At 37.4% G+C, this 26,624-nt stretch overlaps 1 protein-coding gene across 1 annotated transcript in view; it reads right to left on the reverse strand.

The window, feature by feature from the left end:
• CSMD1 (CUB and Sushi multiple domains 1) overlaps window positions 1-26,624 on the reverse strand; it is a 2,060,919-nt gene that overhangs the window by 1,100,890 nt on the left and 933,405 nt on the right. The window contains 1 exon segment of the mRNA XM_038396611.2: window positions 22,076-22,283. Coding sequence (XP_038252539.2) covers window positions 22,076-22,283 — 208 coding nt within the window.

Genomic DNA, 26,624 nt, shown 5'->3' on the forward strand with positions numbered 1-26,624 from the left:
CTGACAGAATATTTAAATGTTTGCTAGCAAGTTAGACAGGCTGGTTGTCAGGGAACTGACACATAACTTAGAAACAGCAAAACTCTCACTTGATGAGGCAGTTGCTCAGAATTCTGGATGTCCTGAGCAAGTTGTCACAGACTCCGCTAACACAAGACCAAGGAGGAAAACACTGGAGGTATACTAACCTCTGCAGGGGACCAAGGGCTTGATTAGTCATTCATGCAGGGATTAAAGGCAGCAATTGTTCAGACTCTCTCCTTTGTTAATGATTATGTTTTATCTGCAACTGCTTTCTGGGTTTTCCTAGGTAGCTGCTTATTGTGAGATAATATGTTCAAAATGTAACTCTCTGATACCTGTTGTCTCATTGTATAGTAACTAGATGAGCTTCTTCCTCCCAAAACACTGGCAACAGCATTTAGAAATGAGTTCCAGATACGAGAATATATTTGGTTGTTCATGTGAGGGCCCGACCATTATTTTGAGGAGAATGGGCACTTTTAGGGTTGCAACCTGATCAGTGTTTCCTTAAGGTTGGCCACATGAGAGTGAATGTTAGCGTGATGCAGTGTGTAATCGCATAGACTATTCTGCTGTACTAACATTCAAACTGTCGATCATAGGCATTGATTGATACATATAGATTATTTATTGCCTTATAGTCCCTTGCCTTTTCCCACCTCTAACAGAAAAGAAATGCACGAGATAATACATCTTATGTTCATTACTAGACTGGTTAAATTTAACGTGCAGCATTATCTGGCTCATAATGCTTTGCAGACTTACAACAGTAAACTGTAGCCTTGATGTGCAAATACATTATTTTGGCTCTTAGTTGTTGATAATAGTTGTAACCCAGGCACACGAATTAACAATTCCAGCATTATTTCAATTCACTTTTGTCCAGTGGTCAAATTCACTGGTTAAAATGAAGCTTCAGGCATCTGAATCAGTTTTCAATTATATAATATTGAAAAATATGCATACGTGAAAAAGGTATGGTTAAAATCCAAAAAGCTGGATTATCAAACCAGCCATCAGCAAGAATATTTTCTTTCCGACACAGAAACATATATGAAAAAGGGAGGTAAACATGGGGAAAAAAACCCATAGCTTGCTTCTGCGGGGAGAAAAAAAAAACATGTGATTTACTATCAAGCAGTAATGTGTTTCCTTACCAAGTAGTTTTGTGGTGATTTCACACATGATGCATTATGGAATACTTCTATATAAACTCCATTCCTTCTTGTTAAGTGATTTCCAATTAAATTGATATGAAAAAGTTAGTTCAAGAAATGTGGCTCCTTTATTAAAAAAGCTAAGTTCCATTAACATAGGACTAAATCATTTTAGGCAGAGAACATTAAACAAAGAGATGAATGACATATCTTTATTTAATGCTACAAAGTTATGAAACAGCAAATGTTAAGTTTAGCGTAACGCAAGTAAATATCTGTGCTTCAGTTGCTATAATATATAGCATGAGGGAAATAGAGGAGAACCTAATGAGCAAAGTCTAAACAAGAAATCAATTTTGGGTTACATCAAGCTCCTTAATATGGTGTGTAATATGTGTTGAGATAAAATGTTCAATAATAACTAAAATAAGAAATGTCAAAAACTATAAAGGTATTATATGGGAAACTGTCTTTCTGAATGAAGTCACAAGTGCTTTTAAAAGGAAAAATTTTGATAATTTCTTAACCAACAACTTAAATTTAAAAAATTAAGATGTCTATTGTAATATCAATCAGGACTCTAAACAAAACTGAGATTATGAAAGGCCAATTTGCATTTCATTTTGTTTCCTTCCATTTATGTAAAAGTGAGTATGGCCTGCTTCTCCTTTTATAGTTTTGTCAATCCAGAATAACTATTATATTTTCTATGGATTCATACTGGTGTAAAAGTGGTGTAAATTAAGGAGAGTTGGACCCATCGTACCAAAGATAAATCAGTACATCAGGAACTGCCAATACAGCCTCAAATATCTTGACACTCATTTTCTAATTACTCAAACAAATTATATAGTCCAGGTTGGCCAATGAATAATAATAATTTGCCAAGAAAATAAATACATTGCTGATAATAGGCTAAAAGAAAAATGTATTTAAAATTCCTATGAGATGAGATTTTTTTAAAGGATGCAATAGACGATGAAATAAGGAAATGCCGGAAAAGATATGAAGTTGAACAGCTTTTCAATATACTAAACTTGAATGAGATTTGTACACAGAAGACCCACTCAAGCTGCTGTTTGTTGCTGTAATGGCACAATGCAGCCAGAAACCCATTGGATCCAGTTACACGCTTGAGGAATTTTTAGGTGGCAATATTATGCACAGCCTCCTATTATAAGGGACATGCCTAGAAAAAAGAGCCATAGCTGGGATGTCTTTAAAGTCCAAAACCCCAGGCCTTTGGCAATACCAGCCATCATTGCCCTCCTTCCCCGATTCCAGACCATAGTCCTGTACTGAACGTAGTTTAGCTAGCCGAGATAATCTGAGGCATCAGTTTTAGGACAATAATGACAAAAACTGAAGGAGGTTTGCTTTGGCTTTTACACATACCCATTTCTGCACTGGAATGTTGGATCCATAGTATCTGAAAAAAGAAAGTCCAAACTGTTCAATCATATATCAAAACAGAGTTTGATTGTTCCTGTACTTTTATATGAAGAATTTCATGTAATAGAGCAAGTTGTTTCCCCTTCTTCCCTGAACAAATATGACCTTAGTGTCAAATGAATACTTTACTAGAAATTCAGCAACAAGCAAGCAATCTTGAATGCATACTGGCTAGGCAGTGACTGGTTTCATAGATTAGTAATATACCTCAACATCATCTGCTTTTGCTGATGCTGTCACTTCAGATTCCATAAAAGCAAAAATCTTTGCAACTTGGGTACTCGAACCAGTACATTATTTTGGTGATAAAAGGTATAGGCATCTTAATGTGCATTACTAAGAAAAAAATAGTAATTTCAATATCCACCACAAGTAACTACTATTGCAGAGGTTTAACAAAATAATGAAAGATTGGTAATGAGTAGGAGACACGTTGTTTAGAAATTCCTGCAAACTTTAATGCAGTCAGTTTCCTGACGCCACAGTGCTTATCTCCCCTAGAGGTGGTGCAAAAGGCCCCACCCTCCAAAAGCACACTTTGTTTCAACTGCCATTCCCACAGCCTCCCTCTTAACTTTTAGCCCAGTGGGTTAGAGTATTCACCTAGGATGTGGGAGGCCCCTGGTTCAGGTCCTCCCTCCACATGAGGGGGAGCAGGGATTTAAATAGGGATTTGCCACTTCACAGGTGAGTGTTCTAACCAGTGGGTTATGGGATATTTTGATGTGGGGTTCCCTCAGTCTTTCTAGTCAAAGCTGTCCCTCCCCTTCCCCCCGCTGGATAAATAGTCACTGAAGCAGGAGAACTGGATCCTAGATCTCTCACAACATAGGCGAGTGCTCTAACCACTAGGCTATAGAGCCATTTTTATGCTTGTACTCCCTCTCCGCTAGCCCAAATGACTCTTTGGATAATTAATTAAAGTGCAACAGCTTCAACAGGAAAGACTGAGGGAACCCCTCCCCCCTCCCCACACACACACATCAGAATATTCCATAGCCTAGTGGTTAGATCACTCAGGTGAGAGGTGGCAGACCCTTGTTTCAGGTAGAATGCGGGACTTGAAACAGGGGTCTGCCACATCCCAGGTGAGTACCCTAACTACTACACTAAACGTTATGAGGGAATTCCTCCCTCTCATCCCGCATCCAATGCTGTTTTGTGTGAAATTGCCTGAAGGGCCCAATCTGGTAGGCATGCTCAGAGGATATCTATATGATTGGGCCCTACATGCAACTTTGGTGGCTGGACACCTGTCTTTCCTTGATTTGTGAATCAATCTGAAGCCTACATGGCAGATAGGTGCCCGGATGCTTCAAAGGAAACAGCAGTGCACATGCTCAGAGGCAAAAATATAGGTGTCTGGGGAACTTTTACTGCAAAAACGTAAGCACTGACTGAGCATAGCTGCCTATAGGGTTCAGTGGGAGTTTTGTGCATCACAGTGGTGATGAAACTGGGACTTCAGTGCCTAAAATAGGTATTTAGGTGCCAAACTCCTTTTGTGCATCCGAGGCTTAGTCTCTCAGTATCTCACCTCCCCATCTGCAAAATGGAGATAATAGTTTTTCTCTACCTAATAGAGGTGTTGTGGTTTAGATACAGTGAAGATCACAGGACACTCAGTTAGACACCTGTGGCTGGCCTGTGACTCAGGATTGTAGACCTGGAGCTAAGGGGCTGTTTAACTGTAGTGTAGACATTCAGGCTTGGGCTGCACCCCAACCTCCACCTCACAGGATCCTAGAACCTGGCCTCCAGACTGAGCCCAAATTTTGACACTGAAACTAAACAGCCCTTAGGCCAAGCCCCATGCACCTGAGTCAACTGCATGGGCCAGCCATGGGTTTTTAATTGCAGTGTAGGCATACCCTCAGATACTGTAGTAATGAGGGCAATATAAGTATCCAATATAGCCTGAATGTAAATGGAAGTTGAGGGTGTAGATCATTGAATACATTCAGCACCTTGCAGTATGGAACTTCCACTCCCTAAGTGCAGCAAGGTGTTTTCTTTTGCTGGATTTCAAATTACAGCACATTTTGTTCCCTAAAACACATGGAAATGTGGACATGCTGGAAACCCATCTGCAAGCACAATGCCAACAGGAACTTCTAATTGTTTTCAATAACATTTATTTTTATTGTTTATGTCTGTGAGATAAGAGGGGAGGGAATACCATGCATTTTGTGAGGACAGGGATTTTACATAATACTTATAATGTCAAACAGAAGAAAGCGGAACTAAATATTTGTAGAGGTAACCATCATCTTTTGAATGAACATAGCACATTATGATCATTCATTCTTCAATAACATAGGAAGTATTCCAGAGTGAAATGTTGATCAGCTGATCAACATTAGTCCAACACAGCTGCACAGGGAAGTAATGGGGCAAGCATAAGGCACTTCCTTACTCACCTGTGTGGCCTCCTGGCATTGCCAGTGTGTGCACAAGGACAGGAGGAAAGCAACACATACAGAGGTAGATTGGGATGGGGATATTCTTGGATCCAACCTGTAATGTGCCAGCCAGCACTGAGACAGTATGGAGGGGAAAATAATTTGCTAGTGCTATGGGTCAATAGGAGATCACTTCCCATGTGAAGCAATGGGTAAAGAAAAGAGAAAGAATCATCACGCTCAAAAACACACTTCCTTTCCTGGACTACTCCAGGGTGATGCAGCTATGGATCACCTCTTACACAGAGCCCCGGGAAAGTTGTAATCTAGCCCTCTATGAGTCCTCATTGCTATCATGTCCTCCTTTATGGTTCTTTTCTTCTTACCTTCCTTTTTAATGTTCTTCATTTATTTTTTTGCCTCTCATTTTAATATTGTTGGTTCTTAAAAATATTCTGCCTAAGTTACAACGAGTTGTTATCTACATAGCATAAAGTGTGTATTTTTATGTATACTGACTTCTTCATTAGTATACAAGTTCTATTATTTTATTTTTTTTTAAATTGTGAAACTTCTATTGACAACAGAAAGTGCCTCAGAAACCAAATTTCCTGTTGCAGAATCCAACTGTAATGGCTGAAAAAATCAGCCTTAAGCCTATAGAAATCAGTTGGCTCTGGTCATTGCTAGTCTGAGCTGCAGTATATTATTCATTTGCAATTACCTATCAATATAGCTCACAGAACACTAATCAATTGTTTTAGAAAGACGGAGGACCAAATTATGGCTCAACCTGTTTCTGATACTGTACAGCTTCACTGTTAGCGAGATTCTCTGAAATTGACAATTTCCATCATTACAGAAAATGAATTAATCTGCACTGTGGTTCTGCTTTTCAGCAATTTAGTAATAATGTGTCAGTCGTGAAAGGTCTGAATATGAATCAGGGCTTCAGAATAGAAATGCAAACATTTATAGTTTCTTTAACCACTCTGCCTATTATCATGATCTCTCTGAAATGCAAGTAGCAGTCTGACAAGTGGAAGGAAAAATATTACAACATGATAGAACAGTTCACTGTATAAAAAGACATTGTTTAACTACCACTAAGCAACTACCCAAACAGATAAATAAACCCCACACAAAACTGCAGAAGCAGAATTTCTTTTTAGGAATCTAAATCTGTTAAAATGGTTCTTTCTAAAACATCCTTGAGGTAGTATGACTACTAATTAGCATGAACATTATATAAAAATATATGTGGCCATCCTGCTATTAGTCAGCATCTTCACTCTGTTAGGATTCAGTTGAACAACTTTGCTCTTCATCTGTTTTACTTTCTGACATTTTCTAAAAGACATTTGGCTAAGCAATCTGTCACTTACTAATACATTATTCCAGTCTGAACAGAGTAACAATAGGGATCTAGATTTAGAAAACCTGTTGGTAAAAAGGAAAAAACTCCTGTTGACTTCAGTGGGAGCATAATTTTAATTTTTTTATCCAGCTCAGGTTTAGGGTAGGGTTTGGAGGATTGATCTGAGGCCAAATTGGACCTAGATTTTGAGTTTGGAGTTGATAATTCCAAATTTCATGAACTGTATTCAGAATATTTAACCTGTATAAACACTGAAACCGAAAATGGACCTTTCTTGTTTGGTTCTGAGCCAGAACCAAAACCCTATAGTTAGATTCACCAAACCGGGATTAGAGTCTCATCACATTCTTGACTAGAAATACAAAAGAAGAAAATAAATGGATGAAGATTTGACTTAACGCTAATAAAAACACAGTCACAAAGGTGGACATGGAAGCCCAGTACTGAACTGAGCAATCCTGCTATGGAAGAGTGGAATAGCCCATACAGTGATGCTGTTCTGTGGATGCAGTGGACATGATCTGATAATCAGGAATCTTTCCTGCACACTGAATGATCTTTGTAATCTACATACAATGGTTTCTTTAAATAGGCTCATCTTAATTTGAAATCCTTTGTCTCAGCTGAAAACTGTTAGTCAACAGTTTCTTGAGGTCAAGTTAATACTTCACACCTTGAAAAAACATATTGGCTAAGTAAGCATGTTAACAAGTAAACTGCTTTAGAAAAAATAAGAGCTTAAAAATGTGCTCTCTCATTATAAGGATTACAATTGATTGAATATGGGGGTTTTCTTAGAATTGCTTTTATGTAGAAGACAACATTATGAACTTCCCAATTCCTGTTCATAAGAAATGTTTACTCGAAGTGTGTCATAATTAAATGAATTTCAAGAAAAAATAATAGTGAAAAACTGACTGCTAAAATCTTCAAAATGTTCTTTATAACCCATGCTGCAGTTAAAATAAAATGCCCATAACCGGTTCTCTGGTTGATCCAGCTACTGTATTCTCATAGTGCTGACTTCAACTGGAATTATTAGCTACCTTGATTAATAGTAGAATGTTTGTGGATATCAAGTTTGTAGCTAAAAAGGGTCATTTTAAAAAGTGATTGCTGAGACAGTATTATGAAGAGAATAAATAGTAGTTTGAACCACTAGTTCTAGATTTGTGCAGAAAGATTAAAAGAAAAGGAGTACTTGTGGCACCTTAGTCTCCTTTTCTTTTTACGGATACAGCCTAACATGGCTGCTACTCTGAAACCTGCAGAAAGATAGTCTGTGTTATTGGTGGCTGGTTGTTATAGACACTGAGTCAGTAAAGAACAGAACTGGAACATTAGAGATGAAGTTACAAAAGAAAAAATATACTTCACATCTGATATTCACAAAGAAATGCCTGTGACACTGATACTAGAAATCACCCTGCTTAATTTGATTTTCATCTTTGACTGCCAAAGTTAAACTGGCACATTTATTAATAAATTAATGTGTTATATAAAATCAAAACCATCTCTTCTGCTCTCTTAATTCTGTATTGTCTTGGCTTCAGTGTACAGACTGATTTTTCATGGCAAAGTGCATTAAAAATAAAGATAAATCATTTTTCTTAACACAAAAATGCTAAACTTTCAGTGCCTATTACCTCTTGAACTAAGGAAAGAAAACAACCCTAAATTCAATTTTTAAATAGATAAATTGCACTTTATTACCCAGGGTATCCCTGTCTCTCAGCCTATGTTTTTATCACTCAAGTTGTGATTTATATTCTCCACACTTCCACAAGCACTCTCAAGAGCTTTAATGTGATGCAGCTGCTGGGTGGGTCAGATGCGTTCTGTTTCTAGTAACATGCTGAGAATAAAAATTGTTATTTTTTCATTAATTTTTCATACAATGTTTTTCAAGATTTACTTTCTCTGCTTCTTCCTAAGCTTTTGGGTTTTGCACAGCTATTGACATTAGTAGAGCTTACAATTCCCTATAAACTGTTCAATGAAACACAGCCTTCTAACTGATCAGAATATTGGCTCCATGCTTGCAAATTCAGTACAGGAAGCTAAATATGAACAGAGAATTTTTAAATAACCCCGGAAACATGGAGAGATTAACTTCTGAACAGGTAAAAAAATGATGCCATACATATTTAATTTATTCTTCTTTTTTAAAATACACCTGATACAACCACACTAAACCATACTTCACAAATAAAAAAAAAGTTTTAAAATGTAATTCACCCAAGACAGGAAATTCCAAAATTGTAGTCAAAATATTCCCAAAGCAATGTTTACTCAGACACAACATACTTATAATACACACTTTAAATGACTGTTCCTGCAGTCACCTATAGTAAATATTTCTAAAGCGCCTGAGTGACTTGGGAACCTAAGCCACAGTCACATAGGAGCTTTTGAAAATATTTCCCTTAATGAAAAGAGGAAAAGAAGAAATTTTGTTTATTTGACTGTATGAGCTAAGTTTAAACTTTCAAATCAAATGACATCACTGCACCAAGCCATTTATTTGAAATAAAATAAATACTGAATTCCAGCAAATTCTCATTTGATTCAAGAAAGTATACACTGCACAAAGTTGTGAGTGGTGCATACTGCTCATTTGTAGGCAGAGCACCCTTTCTTAATTTTGCCTTGTGCAGAGGAGCCAGCCCATACTTTGAGACATAAGAATATAGAATTCCTTCAGAGTTTATCCTGTTTAGAGCTAGAGGCCAGTTTGACAGGTAAACACTATGGAATTGACCCCTGCTCCCCACAAAAATAATATTCTATCTGCTACCCAAGATCCATAAACCTGGAAATCCTGGACGCCCCATCATCTCAGGCATTGGCACCCTGACAGCAGGATTGTCTAGCTATGTAGACTCCCTCCTCAGGCCCTTCGTTAACAGCACTCCCAGCTATCTTCGAGACACCACCGATTTCCTGAGGAAACTACAGTCCATTGGTGATCTTCCTAAAAACACCATCCTAGCCACTATGGATGTAGAAGCCCTCTACACCAACATTCCACACAAAGATGGACTACGAGCCATCAGGAACAGTATCCCCGATACTGTCACGGCTAACCTGGTGGCTGAACTTTGTGACTTTGTCCTGACCCATAACTATTTCACATTTGGTGACAATGTATACCTTCAAATCAGCGGCACTGCGATGGGTACCCGCATGGCCCCACAGTATGCCAACATTTTTATGGCTGACTTAGAACAACGCTTCCTCAGCTCTCGTCCCCTAATGCCCCTACTCTACTTGCGCTACATTGATGACATCTTCATCATCTGTACCCATGGAAAAGAAGCTCTTGAGGAATTCCACCATGATTTCAACAATTTCCATCCCACCATCAACCTCAGCCTGGAGCAGTCCACACAAGAGATCCACTTCCTGGACACTACGGTGCTAATAAGCGATGGTCACATAAACACCACCCTATATCGGAAACCTACTGACCGCTATTCCTACCTACATGCCTCTAGCTTTCATCCAGATCATACCACTCGATCCATTGTCTACAGCCAAGCGCTACGATATAACGCATTTGCTCCAACCCCTCAGACAGAGACAAACACCTACAAGATCTCTATCATGCATTCCTACAACTACAATACCCACCTGCTGAAGTGAAGAAACAGATTGACAGAGCCAGAAGAGTACCCAGAAGTCACCTACTACAGGACAGGCCCCACAAAGAAAACAACAGAACGCCACTAGCCATCACCTTCAGCCCCCAACTAAAACCTCTCCAACGCATCATCAAGGATCTACAACCTATCCTGAAGGACGACCCATCACTCTCACAGATCTTGGGAGACAGACCAGTCCTTGCTTACAGACAGCCCCCCAATCTGAAGCAAATACTCACCAGCAACCACACACCACACAACAGAACCACTAACCCAGGAACCTATTCTTGCAACAAAGCCCGTTGCCAACTCTGTCCACATATCTATTCAGGGGATACCATCATAGGGCCTAATCACATCAGCCACACTATCAGAGGCTCGTTCACCTGCGCATCTACCAATGTGATATATGCCATCATGTGCCAGCAATGCCCCTCTGCCATGTACATTGGCCAAACTGGACAGTCTCTACGTAAAAGAATGAATGGACACAAATCAGACGTCAAGAATTATAACATTCAAAAACCAGTTGGAGAACACTTCAATCTCTCTGGTCACTCGATCACAGATCTTAGAGTGGCTATACTTCAACAAAAAAGCTTCAAAAACAGACTCCAACGAGAGACTGCTGAATTGGAATTAATTTGCAAACTGGATACAATTAACTTAGGCTTGAATAGAGACTGGGAATGGATGAGTCATTACACAAAGTAAAACTATTTCCCCATGGTATTTCTCCCTCCCACCCCACCCCCCACTGTTCCTCTGATATTCTTGTTAACTGCTGGAATTAGCCTACCTTGCTTGTCACCATAAAAGGTTTTCCTCCTTTCCACCCCCTGCTGCTGGTGATGGCTTATCTTAAGTGATCACTCTCCTTACAGTGTGTATGATAAACCCATTGTTTCATGTTCTCTGTGTGTGTGTATATAAATCTCTCCTCTGTTTTTTCCACCAAATGCATCCGATGAAGTGAGCTGTAGCTCACGAAAGCTTATGCTCTAATAAATTTGTTAGTCTCTAAGGTGCCACCGGTACTCCTTTTCTTTTTGCGAATACAGACTAACACGGCTGCTACTCTGAAACCACAAAAATATAGTCATACTCACTACAGTGAAGAAATAACCACTTCCTATATAAGTGATATGAGAAAAATCAGATGTGAAAAGAGAGAGAACCTGGTTCTGTCAACTTCATTCCATCTCACTCCAGCTACTTTCATCATATCCCTGTTTCTGTTAGTACAGTCCAGTTGCTAATTACAAATTGGTGGAGCAGGAGTATTGGTCTTGTTCAGAGCAGGAAGTAAACAGTAGGCTGGGCATTTAACCACAGATTTTGCATCCAAAGGGCCCATAAAGTTAGTTTCAGTTATCAAGACACCAATTCATAGATGCTAAGGCCAGAAAGACAAAGTGGGTGAGGTAATCTCTTTTATTGGACCAACTTCTGTTGATGAGAGAGAACAGCTTTCATGCTTACACAGAGTTCTTCTTTGGGTCTGGCAAGAAGGGACTATTATGATCATCTAGGCATCTGACCTCCTGCATAAAACACGCTATAGAATCTCACCCAATAATTTTTTCCTTAAACCCACTACTTCAGTCTTGACCTAAAGACTGCAAATGACGGAGAATCCACTATATCACTAGGTAAGTTGTTCCAATGGTTAATTACCCCCCACTTTTGCACCGTATTTCTACTCCAATTTTGTCTAGCTTCAGCTTCCAAACTTTGGATCTGATTATACCTTTTTCTGCTGAAGACCTGTGTACTGCAGGGGAATCAGGAATTCTTGGTAAAATAGGTTTTTCAATGCCATGGTGTTGTTCTGTGAACTATTCCTTACTAATTACACTTGGCTTTTTCCCATTATTTATTAAATTTGTCACACATTCCATATCTGTCATTTCCCTGTGTTGGGAAATACAAGTTTGGTAAACCACGCTCTTATTTTATTCCCCTAGAGCTTGGTGTTTTTAAACAGATTTAGGTGAGGTTTCAAGATTGTTTTTAGTTAATTAGACAGAACACTTATACTGTTGGGACCCTCCTTCCAGATGATGTTGGGGTATCCTGTCGCACCAAACTTACTTCATAGGAGTTATAGTTAACTGGGAATTATTTCTGGCCACTTCTGACATAGGCTGAATGTGACCTGTTGATGAAAGGTTTAATACCCTTTACTGTCTGCTATATAAACATCCATCTTCTCAGTATTTATTCTGGAACAATTTTAGAACAGCAAGGAATGCTGTTAGCACCTAAAACCAATCCATATACTAGAACAACAAACTTGAGGGATTTTCATCCAGAAATTGCTACTGGAGCTTCTGCCACCGATGAATGAATGAATAGTGTGTAAATCAAATAACAATGAGAGGCTATGCATCATGTTTGAATAGAAATAGAGTGAATAAGAATCCTATGCATGTCATTACAGTAGCATTCAATAATTATCTTCCTGTCTGGGTGATGACTGGAGTAAGTCACACTCATAAAGCCCCACTTTTCACCATCATTGAGCATTTAGAATGGCATCTAAAGTCTCTCTAAGCATGAGTATTGATAGCGAGGATACTTTCACTGAATGGTCTAGTAGTTTTAATGAGTTTTTGCTGTCCTAATTTTCCATTTTTATCCTACGATGACTTTAATTAAACTCTTCCCAGGTGCAATCTTTATTTTTATTTTAATCATCTCAAAGGATTTTCCCAGGCTTATAGCTCTTGTCACAACATCACTTAAAATGATAATATCAAAAGGTCATTTTTGCATTCTTTAAATAGTTCTCACATACATATGTGTCCTACATTTTGAAAGTTAGTTTGGATCCTCTGAATCTGAGATTTATAATCGTGCTTCTTTTTGTGCTTTCTCCTTTTTTCTGAAACTAAAACTAGCTTTGTCACTTTCTGTTGATATTTCAGCCTTAAGAGAGCACTCTGAGGTTGATTATCCTCCTACTTACATGAGTTTAACATCAGTGCTTTAAGTTTGCATTCACTGAAAATTAGAGTATTCTCATAAAGAATGGCTTTAAAAGGTTGATATAAATAAGCAGAAATAGTGTTTGGGGTTTCTATAGAATTCTGGATTTAGAAACATTGACTTAACTTCCAGGCTTTAATTTAACATCAGAAAAGTTTGGACTAGGTTTAGATGTTAGAACAAATTCAGGTTGGACCTTCTATTCCCAGCCTTGTTATAATTTTTGTTACTAGTTTCCAGTTAAGATAGGCCCAAATCAAAACCCTATAGCTGAACACCTCTGAATTTGGGGAATGAAAAGTCCATCCCTTATTTGAACTTGTGCAAATCCATCAATTTTTCTCTTTCATGATTTAAATCTTCATATGATATTTTGAGGTACACATGATTCTCTCTGTAATCACAAGACTGGGATTTTGGGAGGCCGGGACTCCAAAGACACAGTACTAGTTCAAAAAGAGACTCTCTGTGGCCTTGGAAAAATCACTTGCATACTCTGCCCCAGTTTCCCCCATCTTTAGAAGTAGGATACTACTATTTAGCTATCTCAAAGAGCAACTGAAAGATTATTTTAACCAATTAACATCCATTGGATATTCTGATGTTGATGAGTATAAGTGCTAAGCATTATTATTTATTTTAAGCTCCACATCACCAGTACTCCCAGTAATCACTCTGAACATGCTGCAAGTTTCATTCAAATCTCCAGCCTGTCAAAAATCTTCCTTTTTTTCCCACAGCCATTTAATTTTACTGGTGAACCTCCTTTCACTTACTCACTTGGGGATGGAAACAATAGAAATGATGTCACAGTCACTGCCTACATTGGTACTTGGGATTTTGGTACACTCATAACTATTTCTTCACCACATCAGAGAAATCAAGCAGCACACTATTTTCCAAGTGCAGAACTCTGCACTGCAAAATCCAAGCATGCTAAGACAAATTGCCAGCCTACTGTGCAGACATTTTTTAAAAAGTGTAGTTGTCAAAGAATGTGTTATTTAAATTCAATTTAGCATTATTTCAGAGTCAAAGAAGTAATCAATAGATCCTGTGTGCTAACTAAACAGTAATGTCATGGGCCAAGGTGTTTATTGAACATTACTGTAGGAACAGTTCATTAACGAGTTTACTCTAAGCTAATGTAAACTACAGTACTATTCTTATTAGTGGAACCATTCAAGGACTGGCAGCAAGCCAATAAAGCTTTCAGTGGAGTTTTTGTTTGTTTGTTCATTTTGTCCATCTCTCTATCCATTTATATATCTTGCTGAGTACTTATATAAAAACAGAATAGCATACAGTAAACACTTTAGCTGAATATGTCTATCCTTTGGGTATAATCAGCATGAAGATAAGAACAGGGCTCACACTTTAACTTAAATTTTCTAAATTTCATGTCTTTGTTTTACAAAATATATTGTTTTGAAATGATGGGATCATCATGATTGTGGGAATGTTTTTACAATGTGCAGACCTTCCTGAAAAGTGATGTCTTAGACTATTAAAAAACACCTAACCAGTCATTGTCCCATATATATTCACTTCAGTTGGCTTGTATTTTGGCATATGCACCAAGCCTTAACAGCTTCCTCAGTATTCCTGTTCATTTGATGCCAGTATAAAGATCTCTCTGGCCCATGTCTTAAATTTTTCAACACCACAGCTACTAGGACACACATCAAGCATAAAAAATAAAAATACTTGGCATCAGCAATCTCTCCAAAAACTTTTCCCCTTGTATGTTGTCTAAAATGTTCCCTTTTCACATGTTTATTTAATTCTTCTGGCCTATACATAAGTGAAAGGCTCCTTTCCCCCCCTCCCCACAATAACCAACAAATACCACTCTGTTGGTTCTTCTTCTGGCTCTGTGATACCCAGAAAAATGAATCTATCGAGCTCCTCTTTAGCCTCTGCCTTACGGTGAGGTAAGCTTTCCTACGGCCATGAATTTTGTGGTAGTTGGTCTCTTTCAGCTTATTCTGTACTCTGTTGAGAACTTCTTATCCTCTGGAAGACTTCCTCAATTGTTTGGGTTCCCTGCTCCTCCAAAGAGTGCACCATCTTGATGTGAACAAGGCCTTCACACACTTCTAACCCAATAATAGGTTCTCTTTTCCCTAATACTATTACATATTGTATTCTTGTCATGTACTACTACAAACTGTATCTTTTGCAGTATGTTATTTATTCAGACCTTTAGTTCACATACACCTTTAGTGTATGGAGATAAGCTTAGTCCTGTAAGCCCTTAGTTTTACCTGTTTACCCTCTAATACCTGTGGCTTTTCTTTTAGTATTAGATACACTGTTTCTGGCAAAACATTAGCTTGTGTGCCAATGTTCAACTTCAAAGAAATAAATGTTGCATTTGCTTTCACATTGTAATCTAATAATCTTGGGTTGTAACATTGTCCATTGTTCCAGTGAAGCATTCATCTGTGCTGGGGTGCTGTCCTCTTTGTCCCGGCTGTGCACACTTCGCTGGTGCTTGCAAACTGTCGCAAAGTGATGTAATCATTTTTGGAATTTTTTCCCATATGCCAGGCATTGTCTTCGCTTGTGTTGCTTGCCACAAAGTGTTCTGCTCCATGTGCTGTTTTTACTGGACTCCAACTCTGAGCTCTGTATTCCTTTCTGCCTCAGGCTTTCTTCTTGTATAATTTTGGATTCTCAATGAGGGCACTGTCTACCTTCCATAAGTTTTATTCTGGACTGGGTGACTTCCAGCTAGAAAAATTCTAATTACTTTGTCAGGGATTAGTTCTGTGTCTTCCAGTAAACTGTCTGAATTTTTTTCTTCTAGATCCCATTCAGTCTGGTCTCCTGTCAGGGTCTCATTTATTTGCCACTCTTCACCCCCTTATATTTTTTTTTTCAGGACTGGATCTTCAACCTTAGATCAGTCACAAACTCTTCTATGGTTTTCCTTTCTTTTTGTACACTCTGCTTAAAGACGTCTCTCTCATACGTTTCATTTTTACCTGGAGTGGAGAACTTTGTCAAATTTATGTAATAAATAAACAGTTTCACGGATACCTTGTTCTGCCTGAATTACCCGAGAACTGTTAAACACATCAAGTGTATCAGAACCTGCTATTGTCAGAAATAAGGCTACCTTCTGACAGAGTGAAGCACTCTTTAAATCTTCTTCAGTTGTTTTATTACTTTATTCAGTGACCATTTGCAACTGGCTGTGCACTGAAGACACTGGACATCTTATGTTTTTCCCAGACAGTCCAATAATATGTATTACTAGCACCTTTCCCACTCAGGAGATTTTAAAAGGCTTTGCAAAGTAATACATTAAAAACTGATAGTGCAAAAATATTGTATGTAAACATAGCAGCTCTTATCTTTCCAAAATTCCCTAATCTTTGAGCCCATAATCAGTCCTGGGACTAACTGTTTGTAACAATTCTGAGATCCAAGCCTGTATTAACCAATGTGTACTCACTGCACTTTCACAAGGCACCCATTTCTGGGTGGCCGCTGACCATTAGGGAAAAACAAACAAACCCTCAACAGTGCTGCAGCCCCAGTGCCAGATGACAATGGCTCTCAGTTAAATTTGCCCCTTCTACCCCTCCATCATGATTGGTACTGCAGTGAGTGGTATGTAGCTCAGGGCTGCTTGCAAGTTTGTGTGGCTGTCAGGATAAGTGGTGCCTGGGGAAGGCTATTGGTATATGTGGAGTGGCAGGGACATTTGGGTGTCTCTGTGTGGGTGTGGAGTAAAGACGCATTCTGGGATCTGTGTATAGGGTTGGGTATGTATGGGCAAGGGAGCTTTCAAGGGGTGTGTATGAGGGGATTTCCATAGTGCATGGGGCCCCTAAATTCTTTCCTCTTGGCCTATTGAGAGCTATGTGGCATAACAGATGCAAGAATATGGATCTCCAGAGGCAATATATTCAGAGAATTTAACCTAACTTAATATCCTTAGCAATAGCTTACAGTTGTTGATTAAACTTAAAATAAAATAAAAAAAGACTTGGACAGATTCCAGAGACTGGCAGACACACTAGACTGGAACTGATGAAGGTGGGAGAGAGACTGAGACAAAGGAAAACCCAGGCTGGGGAAACACAGTAAGGAAGAGTGTGTCTGTATTCTAGCTGCATAAGAAGCTTGAAAACAGAGAAAAGGACATGAAGACCAAGTAGAAAGCTTTGTTATTTGGCTAGGGGCTAATTCTGCCATCCTTATTCAGACTGTTACAGATTCAGGCCCTTATGTATGACATCTGCTGTAGCAGGATTCAGTATATATGGGGAGGGAGAAAAATAGTTAGCAAGAAGGAAAGGAAGATGGATTTTGATTGTTTATGCAACAGGTCTATATTTAGTCAACGTAACTCATTGCAATCTCTAATCTTTTTCATGTAAATTATTTATAAACTATTTCAAGATAAAGATTTTGCAAAACATCCAATATTTTTACACTGCCCACCCTCTCTTCACACTTATAATGCCTCTCTCTCTCTCACACACACACACACACACACACACACTCATTTTGTAAGTATTTCTACTTTTGTAACGTATTTTACATTTCACTTTGTACATTTATAAAGTTCTATGAGCAATCAGATTACAAAGCCATATTAGTTAATGCTATTACATATCTTTGTGAATGTAAAAAAAAAGTATAAGGGCTAAGTGGTGTTAATGCTGAATCTCACACAAGGATCTACATGCTTGGGTTAATATTTATGCAGAAGCTTAAATATTTTAGGCACTTTGCACACGGAAGCTACTGTAAAGGAGCCAAAGGGTAATTTTCCTTTTCCTTTTAGCCTAAAAGGAACAAATCTGTCTTTTCTTCTGGTGGTTGAGGAAAAAGAAAATAAAAGAGTTCCGCAATGTTAAGAAGTTCAGTAAGGAACCCTTTTTTGCTGCGTAACAAGAACTTTATTGAACTTAAAAACTTATAAGCAATGCTGCATATACCTTGTATGCCAGTAGATGGTGACGTTTACATCAATTCGGTACCTACATAACACTGGGCTGGATCATCTGCAGGAATAAATTGGTATAGCTCCATAGGTTCCAATAAAACTACCCATGTGCTTAAGGTTAAACATGGGCATAAGTATTTGCAAGTCAGGGCCATTTATAATTACTTCTTACTCTCTTGTTATAAATGGCATTCACCTGGAAGCAACATCTAAGTGATATTTTTAGATAGTGATATTACATGAATGGACATCAAATGAAAAGTGTGACAATCTCAGCTGGACCTTTTGGAAGCTAAAAGCTGTATTGTAGGTTCTTCAAAACTATTTTGAAATACATTCTTTTTTGAAAAAGAAAACATGGCAAATTGTTGTTTTCAACCCACTGAACTGGCCAAACCATCTGCAAACTGCTACCTAAATTCCTCCATTTTTTTTCCAAGTTAAGAAAACTTTAGAGATACTTGAGCTTTTAAAAATACATTAAATTGTTTGAATTCAGAATATTTTTAGAATGGGTCAATTCAAAGTTTGAAAATGTTAAGGTTCCTAGTTACTGAACATTTAAGGTTCTTTTCACACTAGTACTGCATGTACCACTACAAAAGAACCTAAGCAATGAAATATCGTATTACTTGGTGAAGAAGCATTAGACTGGACAAAATTACTCTATCCTCTAAGTCAGTCCTCCATGAAATTGCTTTAACTTTTGGAGAAAAGAGAAAGAAGTTAGGCATTTGGTTCTTAGGACAAAGCTTTAAATAATATCAAGATGTATGGTAAGAGTGGAATACAAACATTCCGAGAGACTTGAAGAAGAAATGAAATTTGTATATTAGTTCTAATTTATTGATGATTCTCCAAAGAAAATGTATCATCTTTCCAGTAACACACTCAACATGTATCTTTATAAATAAGTTTAAGGACTACTTCAGATCATTTTTAGCTTTCTTGTAGTATTCTTTATCCAGAAAAAAAATGGGATAAAATGCTGTTTACACAGTTTGTATATACACAGTTTGTATATAAATTTATGCTGGATTGAAATATGTCAAACATTTTCTCTTGTATAAAGAACTCTTTCTTGATACGAAACACAAATAGAAAATAAAAACAAAAACAAGAAACGTGAGAATTTAAAATGTTTATATATGTGAACTAAGAGAATACAAAATTAGAAAAAAAATCAAAGTATATCAGTTATGGCGGCAACCAACAAACTGCTGTAATTTATACTTTTCCATCACACTACACTGAAGCATTTTAAAATAACAGTTTTATATTATAGTAAACTGAACTACTCAGTAAGTTACACTTCTATCTGGTCCAAGGTCTAATCAATTTAATGAGAAATTAAAATGTCTCTTACACATGCTTCATACGTTGCATTACCTCTACAACCCAAGAATTATTCCATTTTCAAGAACAATCTGCTATTGTAGTCAAATGAATTTCTCTATTATTTACAACATTTTCAGGGAAATGTATTATAAAAAATAATGCAGTGTAAAAACCTGCCTGAATCCTGTGGGTATGTGCTTGGTATGCTACCACTAGCTGCAGCCCAAGCTACCTTGGCTACACTACTATTTCTGGCACATGAGTTTGACAAGAACTAATGCAAGAGTGTTTATACAAGCTGGGAATCACACCACTCACTCTGAGTGTAGATGTAGCCTTAGTGTTTGCAAGGTGTCATGCACAGCTGTTGTGCTATATAAATAACAGCGAAAAACTACAGAACCGTTAGTCTGATTTTTTTCCCCTTCCCCTCTTCCATTTTAGCTTTAGTAATGACATATCCTCTGTCTCCCTGAACACTGCCCTAGGAAATTTTTTGCCCAGTTCCACTAATAAACATTCATTTAATTGAAAGAACAATCATCATTACTGGGCCACACAAAATGCAATAAAAATAGTAATTCTGTAATAGGGCCAGATTTGACAAAATGGGAGCAACTGGGGAGGAAAATTACATTTTTGACTGATACATGTATAGTCCATTAGGTTTAAATACTGAACAACCTCGCATTTAACATACTGCTCATTTTAGTAGATTACATCATACACTACATTTAGCATATTTCTAGTGCAGCTATGGTAACAGTTCTTGCTTAAACATGACTGGGTATGTAACTTCATTCCAAATTAGCTGAGAATGATAGAGAATCCTATTAAGTTCTTGATTTAATTTCTCACAAAGCAACTTTTTTCATATAACAGTGAGCAGAAAGAATTTTCTTCCAGTAAATTCTATTTTGTGTTTGTATTGGTGGTTTAGTGAGAGTGAGTCACATTTCTGGCATCTATTCTGCAGGAAGGGAGTGTAATTTCTTTTTCTTTCTTTCTTTCTCTTTCTTTCTTTCTTTAAACAAGAGCCCAGTGATATCAATTATCATTCACCCTGTAGGTGGAAACTGAAGGCTCTACGATGGCATACTAAGCTCATCAGATATTTTAGTGTAATAAATAGGTCTGAATCAAGCAAATCAGGAAAACCAATTCAGTTGAGAAAGTTCTTTTACCAATATAAAATTAGTGCTGGCTAGCTTTCTACTAATCTCTGTTCAGCCTCTTGCTCACAAGGAGATCCTATGGGTTCATCTATGATAAACAGTATTTTATGTGGGGAGGGAACTTTTATGGCCAAATTTTCAAAAGCTGTCAGACCATTTGTACATGGGAAAATGTGATATTTGTGTATGCATTCACTACAATGGCACTACAGTTTGGGAGAATGAAAGTGCAAATAGCTTAGTACATATCCTATAAGCTAGTTGCACATAAAATGAACTAGTTTTCATATGCATCTGCAGAATTGCAGGTAAACCTTCCTCTTGTTGTTTTGTATGCCTAGTCCTTAAAGGCTGAGTTTGAAATAGTAAAGAACTAAAAAAAGTTTGCTGTTTAGAAGTCCATGCATGAGAGAGAGAGACAGTAACCCCTTTAAAAATGCTACAGACCGTATTTGCATAGTATAGTTTCTACAATCTGCAATACTTTTAGTCAAAAAACATTTACTTCTCTTGGCTATATTCGAGAACAAGAAACAGTCACACACATTAACCATCACAGACTCTTTCCTGATAGACAAAGTTTGACCCTGGGCATATAGACTTCAGAGACATGCTAATGCAAGAGCTGTGTACTGTTCTGCAATGAATTAATTGCCATACATTACAAATTGTGATATAAACAAAATAAGAACTGTCTTTCACTTGCTAGAAAAAAAAGATACTCTTTTAGCAGTATTAATAATGGTGCTCATTAGTTATTATAACACAGAGTAGAACAGTTCTGAGGAGCCAGGCAGACTGAGTAGAACAGAGAAAAGGGAGCTGTCAAAACTGCATTTAGTTACTAAACGCTGTTATTTGGACCCCACTGTGCCTGTGTGGTTCCTTCATATTATGTTTGTTGTGTAAACAGAAAAGACACAACAGATCTCAGATGTGAAATAATACATAGTTGTCCCACTGACATAGGCAATTAACCAAATTTGTTTGTTTGTCTATTGAACAAAATAAGGACCTGATTCTAATCTCTCACCCCAGTTCACCTCAACAGAAGTATGTCTCTTTTATTATGGTGCAAGTAGATCAGAATCACTCCAATATCACATAAAATCAATGTGTGAAACTCTGGCCCCTTTTAAGTCAATAGCAAAACTCCCATTGACTTAAATGGATCCAGGATTTCTCCCATTGTATTTTTGTTGTTTGGGTATCAAAGTGTGAAAAACTAGTTTTGTCGTAATAGTTGGAAATATTCTGATTGTCAAAGTTCAAACAAACAATCATGTGTATAAAACCCAATGAGTATGTATTCTACCAATACAATTTCTTTTTTGGGGTGAGGAAGGTGGGATTTAAGGATGGGTAAACAGATAAAGCCCAAATCATAATGCTTTCATTTCTGGATGGGCTAGAGGCCTGAAGAGAGATTTACAACAAAATGCTCAACAACATATACAAACAAAACACAATCATTAATTGTCCAAAAGAAATACTCATCCTCAAACAAGAAAATAGAAAATGGGATGATTGTCCCATCTCTGGACTTACCAGATTGATGGTGCTTCAGTTCCACTGATCTCTAAGAAATCATATCCTTCCTCGAACTGGAAATCTGTAAAGACCAGAGCAATGGTATCTCCTGGTTCAGCCAGAATTGTCCATGTGCAGTCAGCATTATTTTCATACTCCGAAGGGAAATGAGGACTTGAAATAGTTCCGCTTGTCCCACGTAGAGTTCCTCCACAAGCACCTTCAGCTGATGAATACAACAACAATTTCTTATGAAGTGAGGTTATCTTAGCAAATAAAATAGCAATAATTGTAATTATCATGGAAAATTGACCACTAGTATACACTACACTGGAAAAATGCACCACATTTAGAAAAATGTAAAAAACCTTATATATGTTTGTAAAGTAAGAGTTGTGAGCCAGATTCTCTGGTCCAGTCTGTCCCCTTTGAGTCTTTTCTGATTAGAGATAGCCCTGACATAGTTGAGTCCAGTATAAGCATAGAGTCATCATAGCACCCAGCACAGGGTATTTGTCAGAGACAGGGAGAAGGAGAGACCAAAGCATACTATATTCCAGCTATGCTCTGCTGGTGGAGAATCCCTTAGAACCAAAGTCAGGGTTGAGGCAAAGAATCACCAGGGCAAAGCTGACTCTCTGACAGCCCTGCCTCTAATTTTTTCAGCAGAAGCTGAGCGGAACAGAGACCCTGGCCTGTGGATTTTCTATATTAGTCATTTGGAAAGAGTTTTAAGAACTCTCTTCTCAGTTTTCAAAGCTGTCAGATATTTCCATAAAGTTTGTGGAATGTTATAGTTCTTTGTAGTACCTAGTGCCACCGTTTTATTACTACCTTTTTGTATGGCCACAAAATGCTGGTCTCTCATTCATGGCCATGGAGCCAAACTACAGGAATTCTACTGCAAGAAGGACTTATGTTCATGAGCAGGGCTAGGTTTTGCCCTTTGACTCCTATTTCCCCGGTTGCTATACAATACACCCTGCTGTTGGATCACGCAAGTTTATAACAGGGATGGACAAATTGTTCAGGATAAAGTAATAAAAAAATTATTTGCTCAGAACTTGAACTATATCAGACCAAACATTGCTGGCCATTCAAAAACATTAGCACATTTAATTCCTCTCCCTTACCCCCTGACACATGGCAATGTCTCTCTTTGCTTCCTTATGTCATCCGTAACTGGAGACAGAAGTGCAACAGTAAAGATTATTCTTGAAGAATTGAGACCTGTCCAAAACCAAGAATTGCTAAAAAACTTGTGAGAAAGTCTGTGGTAATAACCAATTTCTATTCTATATAGGTTGTTCCATCACGGACATCAATGTAGATTGGACCACTACAGTCAAAATCACTTTTAGAGAGATTTCCTGAACAAACAGGTTTTTATGCTGCAAGTTTTTATAAATAACCAACAGTTTCACTGAACCTTTTGTACTTTGCATGTCCTAGTTAATAGCATATATTTTTCTTACAATATGTTATCTTGCTTCATGAGACAGAGCACAGAAATGTATAGCTAATTCTAGAATGTTATTCTATACTAAAGTAAGGAGTTTGCAATTCTTCTCTCATAAAATTTCATTGAAAGCTTTAAATGTACTCTGAGAAATATTAGCATTCGGTGTAAATACGTATATAATTACAAAAACATGTCAGTCATGTAGCTTATTGGTATGAAAAATTAAAAATTCAGTAAGTTGTCTTTGGTGATTGGTATTATGGCTACATAGCTACAGCAATAATAAATGAAAATATTTCTGCATAAGTGGAAGATCACAAGGAAAGACGTGTTTAATGTTTACTCATTTTATTATCTTTCTTTACATAGCCTCTTAGGTGTATATGAAGTTTTAAAAACAAATAGGTTGAGCAGGTCCCTGCCCCAAGGGATTTACAATATAATTAAGATACATATTGTATAAATAATTAAAGGGCTAGATACAAGAATGGGAGTAGAGTTGTGGGAGATCAGACTTGAAAGGCTAGGCAGTGGAAGTGAAATTTAATGAAAGATTTGAAGAAAGAGAATGAACTCACTTGAAGCATGAGCAAAGGGATGCTGTTATGAGATAAACAGACAGAATTGGGAGAAGCTAGGAGCTAGGACTAGCCAGAGAGGGACTGAAAGAAAAGAAATGGCCTGAGAGATAAACAGAAGCAAAGCCGTGTAGATCCTTGAAGATTAAAACAAGGAATATGAATTTGATGAGGAAAAGGTGAAGAAATCTTTGAAAGGAATTAAGAAGGTGGTAGAGTTTACAACCTCTTTCGCTATTTTCCAAATAGCCTTTGAATTTCAAAATGAAAAACTTTATAAAACTGTGTGCAGCAAAGGCTATCATATGGATTGGAAATTCTTGTACAGATTAGGAGATGTTCCCCTTCCCAATAAATTTAATACACACATACAAGCTTCAGAGAATAGTTTGCATTTTTCCTTCTAAATGATGAACAAAATCTTCTTTTGTAGAAATTGAAACTGATTCACACTAATAAAACATTCCTTTTTTTCTGAGCAATCAGACCATATTTATAACTCCCCTTCCAATACTATAATTTGTAACTTTAAATGTGCACATTATTTTTTTTATTTTTTTAAATAATATGGAGTACAAACCTGTAAGGATCCAAACCTATAAGTCCTTCTATATAGCATGTGTAATTCATATAACATTTTCATAACTGAAAGGGACATCATCAACCTTTAAATCCTTTCTCAAATATTTGTGCCTGCTCTTGAGCAACAAAGAAATAACAGCTAACTGAAAAGATTTGAGGAGTGGGAAATCACTATTTTTTTCTAATTTGTTTACTTGTGCATTTTAGAGTACTTTGTGTATACTCAGTTTCACTATTTCCCAAGTAGAGTTAGTCAATTTAAAGTGGTATGGACAATAAAATAATAAATAATAATAATAATAATAATAATAATAATAATAACAACATTTTAAAGTGACAAAATCCACAAGAAATGAGAAGAGGAAGTCAAGGTCAAATAAAACCGTATTACCTGGAACTATTTTATTTCACTAGATTTCAAGTGAATGAGGTCCCTGTAAATTTCAAACACTTCACTTCTTATTATCTTCTAATCCAATAGAGAAAACAACTAACTTGACAAATTCTGTGCCAATACTTCAGCACACAAACTAATATAGAGATATTGATTTTCACTGGGTCAGCACCAATGTCAGGGTTGGACTGAATCATTTAAAAAAAAAATATGTGGGATGCCAGATTCTGCCAGTCTTTTTTATTCTTGTCCTTTTTTTCTTTGGGTTTCTTTTTACGGGGTTGGCCAAAATTTGAGTATCCTTTTTTTAGTTAACAAGGGTGTATCAAAGCTAGATGTAGCCTGGATCCACCATAATGTTTGCTCCTCTCCCCCCAGGGCAGCTAACAGTATGTGCTACACTTGCTGATTCAGAGTTACAGATAGCTCTTGGGCACTGACTGCCCCCTTTAGGTAAGTCATGATGACTCAACCTGAAAGGGATGCCAGGGTTCATCTTCCCTTGTCTTTGTGTTGGCAGCGGTGACTAGCCAGCAGCGATTAGATGTGATATTGCTCAGAGCTTCTGTCGCAGCCCTCTCTAGACCAAATAGTCCTGGTCCCAAGGATCCCCTGTTTGTCAATTAATAGCATAACTGATCATTTGGGGGGAATTCCGTTTAGTGGACTGAGTCCACACACTGTGTCCTGCCAGCGAAAGCCCATGGAACCCAGGCTGTGTGTCACCATTGGCAGAAAATCTGCTCAAAGGGAGACACAGTAGAGCAGACTAACAACAACTCCCTCTACTAAGAACTCTGGAGCCAATGAGCACCATTTAGAAATGGGAAGGGCACATTTAAACAGGTTCAAAATAGTCAGGGACACTGATTTTAGAGATTTTGCGCAATCCCTAGCATAGACGCTCTATACTGAGGCAAAGCAGGGCTCACACTGTTGCAGCTTAATTTAGTATGTTCCAGGATTGAGCTATCATCTATACCCCACTTTGTACATATGCAGCATGGCTACATCACGGGTGTACACTTGTGTAACTACAACAACGTTCTTTTAGCGTTCACAAAGCCTCAGAATTCAAGTATTTCTTTGCTAGAGGTTAGATTTCCCAAAATAATTTCAAAGAGGTGCCACTTCAAACAGGTTCGACTTCCTGGAGCTAATTAACAGACTGAGTTGAAAATTTGCAGAAATTCATTTTGAGACTAATTTATTACTGTCCTGCATGGGGTAAAATCATTTACACAATTCCAAAGTATGACTGCATCAGCATAAATGGGTACACAAAGTGAAAGGCTCTCTATTTTAAAGTTGGTGCAGTAAGCTTATATATTTTTCTATATGTCTTCTCCCTAAATTCACAGTATTTTCTTTTTGTGTATATATATTACATACATGCATATAACTACATACGCACACACATATGCATGCTTTATATTAAAGGCAGTGAAAAATCTGACACATTTTCAACCATAAATAGTTTTTTGATGAAAATGAAAATGTTCAAGGAAAATTTTGGGGGAAAAAGAACTCACAAAATACAATTATGCATTT

This window comes from Dermochelys coriacea, chromosome 3 (genome assembly GCF_009764565.3).
Source record: "Dermochelys coriacea isolate rDerCor1 chromosome 3, rDerCor1.pri.v4, whole genome shotgun sequence".
Classification (NCBI taxonomy): domain Eukaryota; kingdom Metazoa; phylum Chordata; order Testudines; family Dermochelyidae; genus Dermochelys; species Dermochelys coriacea.